The sequence below is a fragment of the Leptodactylus fuscus genome, chromosome 3, assembly GCF_031893055.1.
Source record: "Leptodactylus fuscus isolate aLepFus1 chromosome 3, aLepFus1.hap2, whole genome shotgun sequence".
NCBI classification, from domain to species: Eukaryota; Metazoa; Chordata; class Amphibia; order Anura; family Leptodactylidae; genus Leptodactylus; species Leptodactylus fuscus.
In genome coordinates, this window is record NC_134267.1 from 166,887,171 (window position 1) to 166,902,627 (window position 15,457).

Consider the following 15,457-nt stretch of genomic DNA (forward strand, 5'->3'; position numbering starts at 1 on the left):
TACAAGAACAGGTATTCTATAAGCTCCATCTACAGCAGCCCCTGTTCTGTGAGCAAATAGCACAGAGATGTGTTTGGGTTGTCCTCTGGCATTGCCACATCCTTCTTACCTTTACAGGGATTCTAACTTTTTTCAGAGATATTATTAGACACAATTCTATTATTATGTTTTAGGGGCTGCTGTTTAACTGTTCACAACATACTATATAAAATTATATCCACACACAACATTCACTTTAAGAAGTTGCTTTTAGTAGATGATAGAAGCAGAGAAATGATCTGTGGTTATTTATAGCAAATGTACTTAGGAATTAAATTGATAAAATACCTTTGTAATCTTCTCTTTGCAGATTCTATTCAGATTCACAAACTTGGGCGATAGACAGGCAATTCTTATGGGGACCAGGACTTCTTATCACACCGATTCTTGACCCGGTGCGTGGGCTTTACATTACTTTTTGTTTTTGTGTCTTTATTGTTATTGTTTGATCTATTTATTATTAAAGAGGACCTTTCATGTCCTTGGGTGCATGCGGTTTTATATACTGCTAGAAATTCAACAGTGCACTGTGCCCCAGGGAAAGAGATTACCGATTACCAATAGCTGTCAGAAGGGTGTTTGCGACAGTCTAGCTGGGAACGCCCTTCCTGACAGTACTGTTTTTTTTGTTTTTTTTAAATGTAGATTGTGAGCCTACATAGAGCTCACAATGTACATTTTTCCCTATCAGTATATCTTTTTGGAATATGGGATGGAAATCCATGCAAACACGGGGAGAACATACAAACTCCTTTTAGATGGTTTTTGCCCTTGGTGGGATTTGAACACCAGGACTCCAGCACTGTGTGGCCCCTCTCCTGACAGTAATGTGTGTAGCTTTATACTGCCAGAGGGGGAGTTCCTTACTGCCCAGCCATGACACTGAGCAGTGAGGAACAACCTCCCCCAAATCCTGACTGTATTCATCCATAGTCTAATACTGGGGGGACATTCGTCACCACTTATCATGGCTGGATGGTGAGGAACGCCCCCTGTGACAGTATAGCGTTATAGACACTACTGTCAGGCGGCCGTTCCCAGCTAGACTGTCAGGAACGCTCTTGTGACAGTGAAGAGCTATCAGTAATTGCACCAATATCTCTTTCCCCGGGACACATATAAAGGGAAAGCAGACAGTGCACTGAATTCAGTGCACTATGGGCTTTCTAGCGGTATATAAAACTGCATGTGTCCGAGGACATGAAAGGCCCTCTTTAAAACACTTGCTCATTATGGAGACAAACTCCCTGCTCACTGATATGACATTTCCATGAACATTTGTCCAGTCCTTCTGTTGAAATTAATTTAAGGGGTCATGCAGTTTGTGAAAGACTCCCCTAGAAGGTTCCTATTTCATTTCTTTATGTATGCCTCTCATACAAAGGCATCCAAATGTGTGATAAAACATCAGGTACCTTTACAGAGCCATGCTAGGTTTTTTTATTTGATTAAATAAAAATTTGAGAATATCTCTGTTCCTATCTACCCCTCAAAGCATGAATGGCAGCACTTGGTGGCCATGTATCTTCCTACAAGGGACCTGCCTGACCTCTATGCATTGATCCATGAGTTATGTACACACAGCTTGGTTTTGTCCATGAGCACTTATAAACACCTTTTTATTGTGGGTGCAGAATAAAATAAATATATGTTTACACATTGCTACCTGTGATATATTCTGGTTACGTATACTACTCATTACAATCTGAATATCTTCCGTTAGAGGTTTAGGCTATATTCATACATTGGTTTGTTTGAGTGTTTAATAAAAATATTCTTTATGACTTTTTCAAGGAAGATTTCCTAATTTTATAGGTTGCAGGCAAACACCCTCTTTATGACTATAGCATTATTAAACAAAAATAAAGCTTCATTTTGTTATATTGTCATCCAGAACACAACGGCCATTTACATAAACAAGTAACCATAAAGTAAATAAAAGACTTTGCTTAAGTGTCTTGTGTGACTCTTGTCACATAAATTGGGATCAGCAAGGAGAATATTTCACTTACTGCAGATGCTGTTAATATGTAAAACACAAAGGAAAGTTATTAAGACTGGCACATTGTGTGATGGTCGCAATGTTGTGAGTGTTTGTGGCAGATGTGACATAATTATTAAGAGGATTCAATACCTTGGTAATTCTGGCATATTTCTAGAGGTCCCACACACCAGAGGTGGTATCTACAACAGCCAGGGGCTGGCATGGATTTCATCTACAGCTCATGGCATCTATCTGACATAAGTTATAGTAAACCTGTCGGATCAAGGCCTCCCCTTGTTCCCACTCAGCTCTAAACACTTTTCTCAAAACTGGCAAGCTGGTGAGAAAATGGCTAATTTTTGGTGCAATTGTGCCACTTTTGTGCAAGAATACTGTCATGAAAAGTTTAACAAAGTTCTGTCCTGTTAGCATTTGCTAATCTGTTAACATTGTTGGGTAGTACAGACAGGGCTCCTGCACTTCTGTGTAAGCCCTATTTTGACTCTGTACAAAACACTGTACTGTACTCAGCCATGTGTCGGAATCCTGACTACCTTATTTACCCCATTAGCCCACATATGCAGCCTGCAATGATTCCAAATGAACATTGATCCTGGCGAATATTTCTCTGTGCATATAGGGTCCAACAGATCTTGAAGGTGCATTATGACTAGAGGATCACACTACACGGGTGTGTTTCTATTTTGTTCCTACAGAGCTGCATACATCTACATGACAGCTATGGTCACAAAAGAGAAGCGCATCTTTAATACACAAAAAAATGATATATTATTATTATACTATACTAACGCATTTTCCTTTGGTTTTGCAGTTGTTTGTGGTGTGATTTTCTTTTTGATTTTTGATGTTTTTTATATTTACATCAATGCATTTTACTATTTATTATATGATCTCTTGATACAACTGTTGTATATTTTGTAAACATATTCATTTATTTTTACATTTTAGAATACTGTAAACATTAATGCCTACATTCCTGATGCTGTGTGGTACGACTATGAGACTGTAAGTCACTCATTTAATAAAAAAAAATAAAAAAAATCTGTGAAAACTTTCTATAATTCATGTAATGCACTAACTTATAATGTGAGGGATGAGCCCCCCATGATCAATTCTTTATTGAACAAACCATTCTTCTGCTATCAACAATATCATTTATTTCTTTCAAGCAACTACAGATAGGTCTAGAAATATTCGGCAAATATAGCATATATATTTTGTCTGTGAATGTTTTTGTGAAAAAACAAACAAACATTAAAATACTCCTGTCCCAATCGTCTTTGTAGGGTCAAAAGTCCACTTACAGGAAACAGTATGTGGACATGTATCTTCCAGCAGACAAACTTGGACTTCATCTCAGAGGAGGTTATATATTTCCTACTCAGCAACCAGCTGTCACTACTGACGCCAGGTATGAATAACAAGCTTGATTGGCATTAAAACGGTGACATATTTTGGCAGCACATAGGGGAAACAAGTGCCCTATTACCTATTCTGATGTTTCTACTATGTAATCATCATTTGTTGTAATTGAGCACCTGCAGATGGCAGACTTTCCGCTATGTATCCTCATATAACTTCTCTCTGGACTCAGTGAAACGTTATAATTACAGACCATTGTTGTGATGCTGTGGCTGCGTTCATTCATTTATTATATCTGTTAAAAAAAGGAAAGAAATATACAATAGTTCATAATATGATTTGTTCACTTAGAGAACCTTTAGTTCTGCTATATGTAGTCTATATTATTTAGGCTGGAGTTAATAATTAGTAAACTAAACATTGAACACAAAAAAACACAGTTTTATTTAATGAGAAATAAAGAACAATGTTGGGCTTGGGTATCCCAGAAGTAAATAGACTGAGGGCTTATCTTTCATCTATGCAGTCATATTATTATTATTATTATTATTATTATTATTATTATTATATCCCTGCAGGATATGCCATTAAACATATTTGTGAATTATTCCATAAGAGGTGACTTTTTAGAACCAGAGGATTAGCTCTAAAGTTAACTCTAACCTTGCATTCACACAACTGAGTTTCACCCATGAAACTCAGTCTGTGTTTTGGTGGGTTTTACAGTTTGCTGGGAGAGAGAATCCTAGTGTACTAGTTATCTATGATGCTTGGCTTTTCTGCCTCCCAGCGACACATTGACCAGTATTGATTATAATACAGGATAGTATGTCTCTGCGAGGCAGCGACTCCTAGCAGCATAGATAACTGCCTTGTTAGTAGTTCCTATCCCTGCATACTGTCCAGGCCGATAAATCTAGCCAATGCAAAATTGATGGGTAAAACCCGGTCAAGTGATTGTAGGGTTAATTGGGTTGCCTTCTGCTAGACCTTTGGGGCTCCAACTCCAATGGGTTAGAACACTGTTGATATTAATTATACATGTGACTATAATTAGAGATGAGCGAGTAGTGTTTGATCGAGTAGGTGTTCGATCAGATACTACGGTATTTGAAATACTCGTACTCGATCGAACACTACTAGCTGTTCGAAGTTTAAGGTTCGATGCAGAACCAGTGTTGATTGGCAGAATGCTATACATTCTGCCAATCAACGCTGGTTTTGCTCTTACCTTTAGAAGTCTTCTCCATGCAGCGTCCCCGCGGCGTCTTCCGGCTGGAATTCACTCTGCCTAGGCATCCGGCCTAGGCAGAGCCGACTGCATATGTATGGGCATGCCCTTGCATGCGCAGTCGACTCTGCTCAGGCGTCGGGCCGGGCAGAGCCGACTGCGCATGTCTGCGCATGACCGCGCATGCGCAGTCGGCTCTGCCTAGGCCCCGATGCCTAGGCAGAGTGAATTCCAGCCGGAAGAAGACGCGGGGATGCTGCGCCGGGAGAAGACTTCAAGGAGAATCCAGCCAGACCGTCACTCGTGGACTTGGTAAGTATAATTCTATCGAATTTTGCGTACCCCTGAAATGAGCATTTCCCCCCATAGACTATAATGGGGTTCGAAATCCGTTAGAATAGTCGAACAGTGTGCGGCTGTTCGAATCGGATTTCGAACCTCGGACATTTTAGTGTTTGCTCATCTCTAACTATAATCATTCACATCACAAAAAATTCATTCCAGGCTCAGGTGAAATGTTGTGATTGTTGTAGATTTTGCTGCAGTTTTTTTTTAGCCATAGTCAAGTGTGTCTTGAAATAGTATGGGAAATATAAAGGAAGCATTTTCCCTTCTGCTAAATCTACTTCTGGGTTTGGCTCAGCCTTTATATTCTCTTGAATGGGTAATGTCCAAAATGCATAAAATAGCATTCTCATCTCGTACATTTGTGATAAATTCATAAGATAAATACCTAGTAATTGACCACTTTTACCCACCTTGTGCCTTTTAGAATAGTGGTGTATTTTATGTGGCAGAGAGACCTTTGGGGCAACCTTTGTGCCCAAGGATTAGTATTCCTTGGGAGTAATATACTAGCTCTACAACATATATCACCCATCAAAGCATACCAAAGAACAAGTGATAATGAAGATAATCTTGTGTCCTTTAGTCCTAACAGCGGCACAAGACTTCCCACTCTATTATAAAAAAAAAAAAGGGAGAAAACCACACAATGTGTTATATGCTTATGATTGATGTTGTATATATTACCTGATATTGCTCTGGTATGTACATGTTTTGGGGGAGGAAGCTGTGTCCTTTTAAGGGATCCTAGCCTTGTGAAATTAATACTGGCTAATTAAAAAGCCGCCTGTCCTACCAGCACACAGGGGCAGAAAATACCTCAGTAGTGCCGCTGGTAGGGACGACAGGGCACTAACATTCCCTCTGAAGAATTAAATTGTTGGACTTATGGCTTCTGCTCCCCCTTGAATTTACCAGTCCACGTCTTACTCAGAAAGGAAACATCTCTGTGTCTGAATATTACTAGTGATGTGCTTGAATGGGCCTGGCTGTTTGGCTCAGTGCAATAACTAAGTCAGACAATGATCATTACCATTATATAACATAAACAAATGATGGCGATATTTCTATATGACCCATTAGTTTTTATCAACAGTAGACAATTAGTTTATTGTTTAAAATTGATTACTTTATGTTTTTACATTGGTCAATTATTTTTACGATGAACAAACTGAGCCTCAAGACCAAGTTCCCACAAATCTGTCTGTATCGCTGTAGTGTGTTGCATTGTTGAGAGGATAATGAGATAAGATAGCTCCTGCCATTAACCCATTAACTTGAGAATAATGGAGTTACTGGATATTTCTCTTTAGAGATGCCGTAATTGTTCATAAAAGACCCAAGTGATTGCATGATAAAGAACTTAAACAAAGGATGATTCAGGCTTATTATAAATTCACTCCTTGATAGTTAGCAGAATGATAATTGCATCTTATCAGTAATTATGGTAAGAGGATAATTCCCTTACAGTTGTATAAAATATTGCTTTAAGCATTCAAATGGACATACCATTATGCATTATGTCAACATCTCAGCATTACACACTGCCTTCCATGCAAAAGCTGATTTTCGAGCAGCCAGACATTATTCATCCCCAGAGGTCTGTTAGGCATCTGTAAATATGAAGAGCTACTAAATGAAAAAAGTTTTGCAGAGATGAAAGAAAAGAATCTCAATACTGTTGTTGCTTGTGCAACTGAACTTGATCCCCCCTAATCCCAAAACACAATGCCAATAAAAGAAAAGTTACGCTTCAAGTCTGACATTTGGTCGGAGTTAAACGACTTTGAGAAAGGTGAACAGTTTCATTATCCCATCATAGAGCTGGTGGAAAAGTATTCTACAGTTCATGAAAAGATAAGAATTAAGTGTGATTCTCTGATACATTGCTTTAGTAATAGGAAGATTTAGAAGCAATTGTAGGTTTTTGTTACTATCCCTTTTTAAATGACAACATGGCTTGTTGTATTTGGCTGCTGATAATTTTATTATTTCTTTTTATTTGAGAATCTGAGATAAAGGCCTCTCAGACCAGGGTTATTAACACACAGGGTACCTATGGCTCTTTATGAGTTCATAGGCATCACATGTGCCACTGTATAGCATCTGTATATGAACCATGTTCTCCTCTAGAAGCAATACCTACAAAGAATTTGGGACATCGCTTACAGAGTAGCATACATAGCAACTACTCTGGATACCCAGGCCTTCCGTCACCAGATGGCAGCAGGGGCACCTCCCTATGCTGGGCCTAACTGTTACTACTTCTCTTGGTGTGCTGACCCGCCTTGCGCATGCATGTGTCCAATAACATCAGTCGGGCCCAGAGCTCTGCGCTTTGCTGCAAGGTCAACTTGACCACCAACGCATTGACAAGCGCCTGCGGTCAGGGATGCTGCTTATCATTAATGACAGGCAGGGTGAATGTAGTGGAGTCTGTGCCCGGGGTGCAAACTGGAGTGGCCTATCTCCTCTCCCAGCCCAAAATTCATGACAGGGGTTCTCTGAAAGCCTACTCCTGCACTGCAGCATCAACCCCAACTACGAGCTTGAAACGCTGTACCACTGGCGTGGGGGGATGTCAGCAGGCCGTGCTGAAGCTTGTCAGCTTGGGGGACAGACAGCACACTGCCTCCGAGGTGAGGGATGCCATCCTGGCTGATATGGCAATATGGTTTTCCCCCGCTGCATCTGGGCCCAGGCATGTTTGCGTATGTGATAATGGCTGGAACCTGGTAGCAGATCTGGAGCTTGCCAGACTCAAACACGGTCCACACATGGCTCACGTTTTCAACTTGTTGGTGCAAAGGTTCTTTGAAACCTACACCATTGTGCCTGATATACTGGTCAAAGTGCGGCCATTTTCGTAAGTGAGAAGTAGCCTCTGCTAGGCTAAAAACATTCAGAGCACACACCTGTCATCTTCGCACCATTGGCTGGTTGAGGAAGACGGGGGGAATGAAGTAGCATTTCATGTCACTGTCCCACACATGGCTTGAGGGTGAAGTTCAGTGCATCACTTTGCTTCAGCACGGATGGTGTGAAGGGGAATGTAAAATGGAGGATATGGAGAATGACTCTTACAGTTGGGGGCAGCGAAGTCATGCCAAGTAACATACTGGCACACATGGCTGACTTCATGTTGGGTTGCTTTTCAAGAGACAAAGGCATAGTTCACATCATAGAGAGCAAACAATACTGGATTGAACAAAAAATTGGATTGAGCTTATATAGCGTGACTGAATTGCTGTGTATCACACTTAGCTTTTGGGGGGTAGACCCTTAAAAATTGGATTGAGCTGATATAGCGTGACTGAATTGCTGTATATCACACTTAGCTTTCGGGAGTAGACCATTAAAAACTGGATTGAGCTGATATAGCATGACTGAATTGCTGTGTCTCCCACTTAGCTTTGGGGGGTACAGCATTAAAAACAGGTCTGACCATACATGGCCTGACTGAATGAACGGCTGTCTCCCACTTAGCTTCGGGGGGTACAGCATGTGGAAAGCTGGTTGTCACGTGTATAGACTGACTGAATTGCTGTGTATCCCACTTAGCTTCGGGGGGGGGGAGGGTACAGCATTAAAAACAGGTTTGACCATACATGGCCTGACTGAATAAACGGCTGTCTCCCACTTAGCTTCGATTGGTAGACCCTTAGAAATTGGATTAAGCTGATATAGCCTGATTGAATTGCTGTGTCTCCTACGTAGCTTTGGGGGGTAGACCCTTAAAAATTGGATTCAGTGTACATAGCCTGACTGAATTTCTGTGTCTCCCAGGTAGGTTATGGGGTTACACACCGTGAAAAACTGGATTGAGCGTACATAGCCTGACTGAATTTCTGTGTATACCACCTAGGTTTTGGGGGTACACACCGTGGATATCTGGATTGAGCGTACATAGCCTGACTGAATTTTGGTGTATACCAGAAAGGATTTCTGATTACACATCGTGGATATTTGGATTGAGCGTACATAGCCTGACTGAATTTCTGTCTATCCCACCTCGGTTTTGGGGGTACACACCCTGGATATCTGTATTTAGCGTACATAGCCGGACCTAATTGCTCTATATCCCGGTTTTGGGGTTACACACTGCCTGAAAAGCTGGTTTGCACATATATATAGCAAAAACTAACTAAAACACATATTTTCAGCAGCCAATGGGTTTTTTCAATTTTTTTTCGATGCCTCCATTGTCGTAGTTCCTGTCCCACCTCCCCTACACAGTTATTGGTGCAAAAAAACGCGCCAGGGAAGGTGGGAGGGGATACAAATTTTTACTGCATATGCTGCATGGTATTCGATTGGGAACGAATACCTCGAACGGCCTGATATTCGATCAAATACCTATTCGATCGAACGGTGCTCACTCATCTCTAATCATAATGTCTGCAAATGACATTATTGTAATGACTTTCTTCATATGATTTGATGTCACAGTACACACAGTCATCTTTTTGTGTATGAATTATCCTTGTGCTTTGATGACTTAGTGTCCATTGTCACTGTACTGTGACATCACTGTGTTTATTATTCCTGTAATATAAAATCACTATATGTGTTATTACTGTGTAAAGTAGACCAAAGTAATTGGTAACCTTTCAAATTTTGAACTTACTGCTTATGCCCGGTTCACATCTGCGTTCGGGTTTCCGTTTGGGGAGTCCACTTGGGAAACCCTCAAATGGAAACCTATATACATTAAAAAGTGGTTACCTAAGAAATCCACATAGATCCTATAGACTAAAATGGGGTTTCCGTTCAATGTGTACACAAAACATGGGGTCCCCAAGCACACTCCCCAAACGTAAACGCAAACAAAAATGTGAATAGGGCCTTAAAGTGGCCATAATGGAGTGAATCAGATTACAAGCTTTGCTATGGGGTTGCATTTTCACTGGTTATGCCACTATAAATACTACCCCGGTGTGAAATAAAATATACCAAATTGTTTTCTTGATGGATTTCAGTGAGCAAAAGTGGCAGTTTTTTCCCCAGAAACGGTACCATACCAGCTAATAGGTTTGCAACCCTGCCCCATTTACTTACGTGTGGTATTACAACTCAGTTGTGTAGAGGGGTGAGCCACAATACTGCACAATACTGGTAAACAAGTTCCAATACCATGCCATGGGACAATGATACTTAGTTAAAATGAAGAAAACATACACTGTGCAAGTTATGAAGTTACCGTATTTTTCGGACTATAAGACTTTTGGGGGAAAAGAAGGGTGCGTCTTATAGTCTGAAGGTGGCGCCTGGCATCCGCTGTAATAGAGAGGCGGAAGCCGGCAAGTGATAGATGCCATTACAGGTGCCGGGGCCTGAGACATCGCTGCGCTCCTCTGCCCTGCATGCAGGGCAGAGGATCGTAGCGATGTCTCAGGCCCCGGCGTCTATCCCTCCCCGGCATCCGCTTCGCTAGTACAGTGGATGCCGGGTCAGTATCCGTGGCCCCTTCTCCCCCGGGGCCGGTATCTGTAAAGTTGCAGGCCGGCTCCTGCGCGGCGATATCGCAGGAGCCGACCTGTTCGGGTGACAGCCGGGAGCCTAATGAGGCTCCCCAGCCTGTCACGGCTATATTAGTATTACGGCTGGTCTCTATGACCAGCCGTAATACTAATAGACAGAATGTCCCATAGACGGCAATACAGTTGTATTGCCGTCTATGGGACTTGCGATCAAGTGACCGCAGGCTCAAGCCCCCGGGGGGGAATAAAATAGTAAAAAAAAAAAAAAAAAACTTTAAAAATATGAAATAAATAAAAGTTCTAAATCACCTCCTGTTTTTTTTCAATACAAGGTGATCTAAGCAATAGATATCCCCCAAAATGGTATAACTAAAAAGTACAGCTGGCCCCGCAAAAAAAAACGCTCTATGCATCCCCGTACAGCTGCAGGGTCACCTGTCAATGTGGCCTTGCAGCTGTTGCAAAACTACAACTCCCATATATTAAATATTTTACCAGTTTTTGCTTCAAAATTTTTTTTCCCTATTTTCCTCCTCTAAAACCTAGGTGCGTCTTATAGTCCGAAAAATATGGTAACTCTTATTATTGTCAATTTGTTGTTTCAGTCGTAAAAATCCTCTCGGACTAATTGTCACCCTGGATGATGATCAGAGGGCCCAGGGAGATTTCTTCTGGGATGACCTAGAATCTCGAGGTAAGTACACCTACTTTTTTCCACTCAAATTAAAATACTTTCTGTGGCAATAAATCTTTAATATGTTTGTAGATCAGAAAGTATCCGAAGGGGGTTCTTCAGAAACAGAGTTTGTTTTTTTTTAACCTGGAAACAAGGCCATCTTGTCTACGAACTGTCTGTTTTTTTTTTTTGTTTTGAATTAAAAAATAGACTTTTTCTTTAATCATGAAAACCAAGGCTAAGTAAACATCTGCATTGTCTTCTAGGTTAAGAGCCTCTATTGCAGAATCCATTAAAAACCTCAAAAGTCTTGCATTCAGGACTTCTTTGCCAGGAAAAACACCAGGAAAAATTAAGCACAAATGGAAGCCTAACGGATCCCATCAAGCTATAGTTAAGCAGCATAGAATAATGTTTGGATGCCATCCTTTTTTTTTTTTTTTTTTTTTTATAACAGACGTCACACAGTAGCATTGAATTTGAAGTCTGTGAATGGGAGCTATTCACATGACCATTATTTTGATATTCCGTTGTAGCAGACCATCACAATGTAGGTCATGTCCTATTTTTGAAGAGCCTTCCATAAACTGAAATCTATGGAGGTTTCATGAGACAGCCAATTCTCAGGTGCTAGGCCACCATAAAAAAATGGACATTTTTCACAGCCACCTTGGTCATGTGAATGTAGCTTTGCAGACAATAGGATCTTTAGTTTCTGTTGGGGTCCATCATTTTAAAGATCCAGGGATTTTATTATTCTGCTCCTGTAATGGAAAAAAACAATGGAAGAGTGTGCAATTCTAAACGAAGTCTAGAAGGGCCTTTTTAGATATTTCACATTAAGATCGGTCATCAAAATCAGATCAGCTAATAACAGGAGCCATGGCATCAGAATAGACACAGTGCACATAGACAGAAGTATAAAGCACTGTACACTGTTTATTGGTTGAGCCAGATTCCACCAAATTCACACTTATTGAAATGAATCTTCTCTTTTTTCTAAAACATTTTGTTTTCAGCTCATTATATAACTCTCACATCTTATATAAAAATCATGCTAGATAGGATTTAGTAGTGGCCTGCAGCGCCGCACCTCCCATGAAGCGACCTGAAGCGCTTCAGGGGGCACTATGTCAGGGCCCCAGGGAGGGTGGCATTTTTGCTTACCTAAGCTGTCCTAGACTGGCTTAGCACCGAGCTGTGGATTGGGGAGGCCGCTGGAGCAGTGCTGCTCCAGCGACCTCCCTTCACGCTAAGGCCTGCCTGCTCTCTGCCTGCGAACGCTGCTAATCCCCACCCCCTTCACTTTGACCCGCCCCATTCACTTCACCCTACCTCCTCCGCTCCGCCCCCTCCTCCGGGGGGGGGGGGGGGGGCGGCTTTCTGTCGGCTGCCTCGGGCAGCAAAAAGGGCAGGTTCACCCCTGGTGGCCTGCCATCCATAACTAGTGTGAAACTACCAACATGGCATGACTTTCTAAAGTGCTAAAACACTAGAGGTTGTACATCATTCATAAAGCTCCCTTATAAATGTACACATAAATGACACATATTACATCTACAAGCTAATAAGTTAAAATGTATGCCCCATATTCTGTTATTGCTTTATAACTGACTGGTTAAGAATGATATCCATATTCATACTGTTCAAACAGCAAATTTTCCATCAATACCTTAGACATACATATATTGTTTGCGAATGGTCTTAGCTTTCTGGAGTGTGTGTATATAATCCTACTTATGTATGTAGGCAGCATTGCTCTTTTCACACTGCAGAGCGGAATAATTAAATTGATTTTCTTAAATGATAACCCACATTGCTTGGTGGTGGCACGTTCAGAGGGAGGAAGCTTGCGACATTCTTATTAATATTCAGCTAAGAAACTCCACTTCAACATTAACAAACCATATGATATTTATAGCAGTCAAAAAGGTCAACCCAATAACACTGAATAGTAAGTTATGAAGCTGAGTAAGTCTGAACGGGATATCTGTCACTTCGGTTACTTTGTAGAAAAATCCACTGTGCATTGGGACATCTTTCTCCAGAATAGTTACTTTTTAGATATTAGTATTTCAGTTAGTGTGTGTTAGAATGTGAACCTATCTGTGCAGGCAAATGCTAAACAGGTTCAGACATTTGAAAGCCTTGACAGGCAATGTGACTGACAGCACTGCATTCCTACAGCAATGTCTGGCACTGGGAAAGCATTGATCCAGGTTGTTGGTGCCAATAAGAGACGGCTTACTTTGTTCCCTGTCTATCAGGGAGCTGATGGTTTTATATGACACCTTTTAGTCTAATAATAACCCCCAGTGCTGTCCTATAAGAATGCATCTTTGTATATATCTTAAGTATGTGCAAACAGATGCAGTAAAATATCTACAAGTGTTTTTGTCTGTTTGGGGATTTTTATGCATAGGTGATAATACATTGAAATACATCAATTTGCCTCAAGTATTTTTCCCTTTTTAATACATGGTACAATTTTATCGTTGATATGTTAGGTAAAGATACAAGCCCATCCTATAATCCTACCTTTGGTTCTTAAGGTCCATTCACACAGAGGAAAATGGTGAGGAATTTGGTGTGGAATTTCACTGAAAAAAAGCCTCCTATTGACTTCAATGGGTTCTGCTAGCTTTTTTTCCTCTAGCAGAATAAAAAGCTAGCAGAACCCATTGAAGTCAATGGGAGGCTTTTTTCAGTGCTGACATTCCACACCAAATTCCTCACCATTTTCCTTCAGGTGAATGGACCCTAAAGTTGGAATTTAATAATGGACAGCATGGTTTTCTTTATATTTATGTAAAAAGAATATACGAAGGACAATAAATCATTGTGTATAATAGAGGGGGGAAAAGGCAATTCTCACATATTTCCTCTATGAGGCAGTATTAAGGCTAAGGCCCCATGGAACGTTCCGCAGCAACAAAGAGCTGCGGGAAAAACCTCCGCAGACTTTCTGTTGCAATTATAGCTAAGGGGAAATCGCCGGCATTTCTGTAGGTATAATTGACATGCTGTGATTTCCAAAACCACGCTGTTTTTGGAAATTGCGGCGTGTCTGCATGGCAGTTTTTACCACAAAGTGTGGATGGGATTCATTAGAATCCCATACCCTTTGCCTGTACTGTAAAACACTGCGATTTTTGCCGTGGTCTTTCATCCCGTGGGGCCCTGGCCTTAAACAGCTTTTACTAGGAAAATTAATGAAAATTAGAATCATAGAAACATTCCTAAATTCAGGATCTTCCAATCTATTCTCTACTGATGATAGCTAGGGAATCAGTGGAGATCTGATATGTCTGCTATAAGACAAGTATACTATGTGGTTTGTCTGAACTATAAGTAAAACACTTTTGCTGAATTTCCCTGTAACATCATTTAACTTTAATGTTTCTGAACATTTTTAGGTACCATAGAATCAGGCAACTATATTCTCTACACTTTTTCTGTTGTGAATGTAAGTACATTTTATATCATCATGATAAAACTATATAGTGTATATCTAGAAGTCCACCTTCAGTACCAGAGAAACTTTAGTAAACTCAGAAGATTTAGTAGAATGTTAAAATGTGGATTTAATACAAAACATTATTCAGAACAAGCTTATTATGTTACATGAGATATTATTAGTAAGGTATTATTAGTAAGTCTATCTATCTATCTATCTATCTATCTATCTATCTATCTATCTATCTATCTATCTATCTATGTCCTAATCTATCTATCTATCTATCTATCTATCTATCTATCTATCTATCTATCTATCTATCTATCTATCTATCTATCTCCTAATCTATCTCCTAATCTATCTATCTATCTATCTATCTATCTATCTATCTATCTATCTATCTATCTATCTATCTATCTATCTCCTAATCTATCTATCTATCTCCTTATCTATCTATCTATCTATCTATCTATCTATCTATCTATCTATCTATCTATCTATCTATCTATCTATCTCCTTATCTATCTATCTATCTATCTATCTATCTATCTATCTATCTATCTATCTTTCTATCTATCTATCTATCTATCTATCTATCTTCTATCTATCTATCTATATATCTATCTATCTATCTATCTATCTATCTATCTCCTATCTATCTATCTATCTATCTATCTATCTATCTCCTATCTATCTATCTATCTATCTATCTATCTATCTATCTCCTATCTATCTATCTATCTATCTATCTATCTATCTCCTATCTATCTATCTATCTATCTATCTATCTATCTCCTATCTATCTATCTATCTATCTATCTATCTATCTATCTATCTATCTCCTATCTATCTATCTATCTAT

General features: G+C 40.0%; 1 protein-coding gene across 1 annotated transcript in view; it reads left to right on the forward strand.

Annotated features, from left to right (window-relative positions):
- SI (sucrase-isomaltase) overlaps positions 1-15,457 on the forward strand; it is a 160,997-nt gene that overhangs the window by 44,081 nt on the left and 101,459 nt on the right. Inside the window, exons 19-23 of the mRNA XM_075268726.1 lie at positions 350-434; positions 2,993-3,049; positions 3,331-3,455; positions 11,068-11,156; positions 14,555-14,604. Of these exons, the coding sequence (XP_075124827.1) occupies positions 350-434; positions 2,993-3,049; positions 3,331-3,455; positions 11,068-11,156; positions 14,555-14,604 (406 nt within the window). The remainder of the gene's footprint in view (positions 1-349; positions 435-2,992; positions 3,050-3,330; positions 3,456-11,067; positions 11,157-14,554; positions 14,605-15,457) is intronic.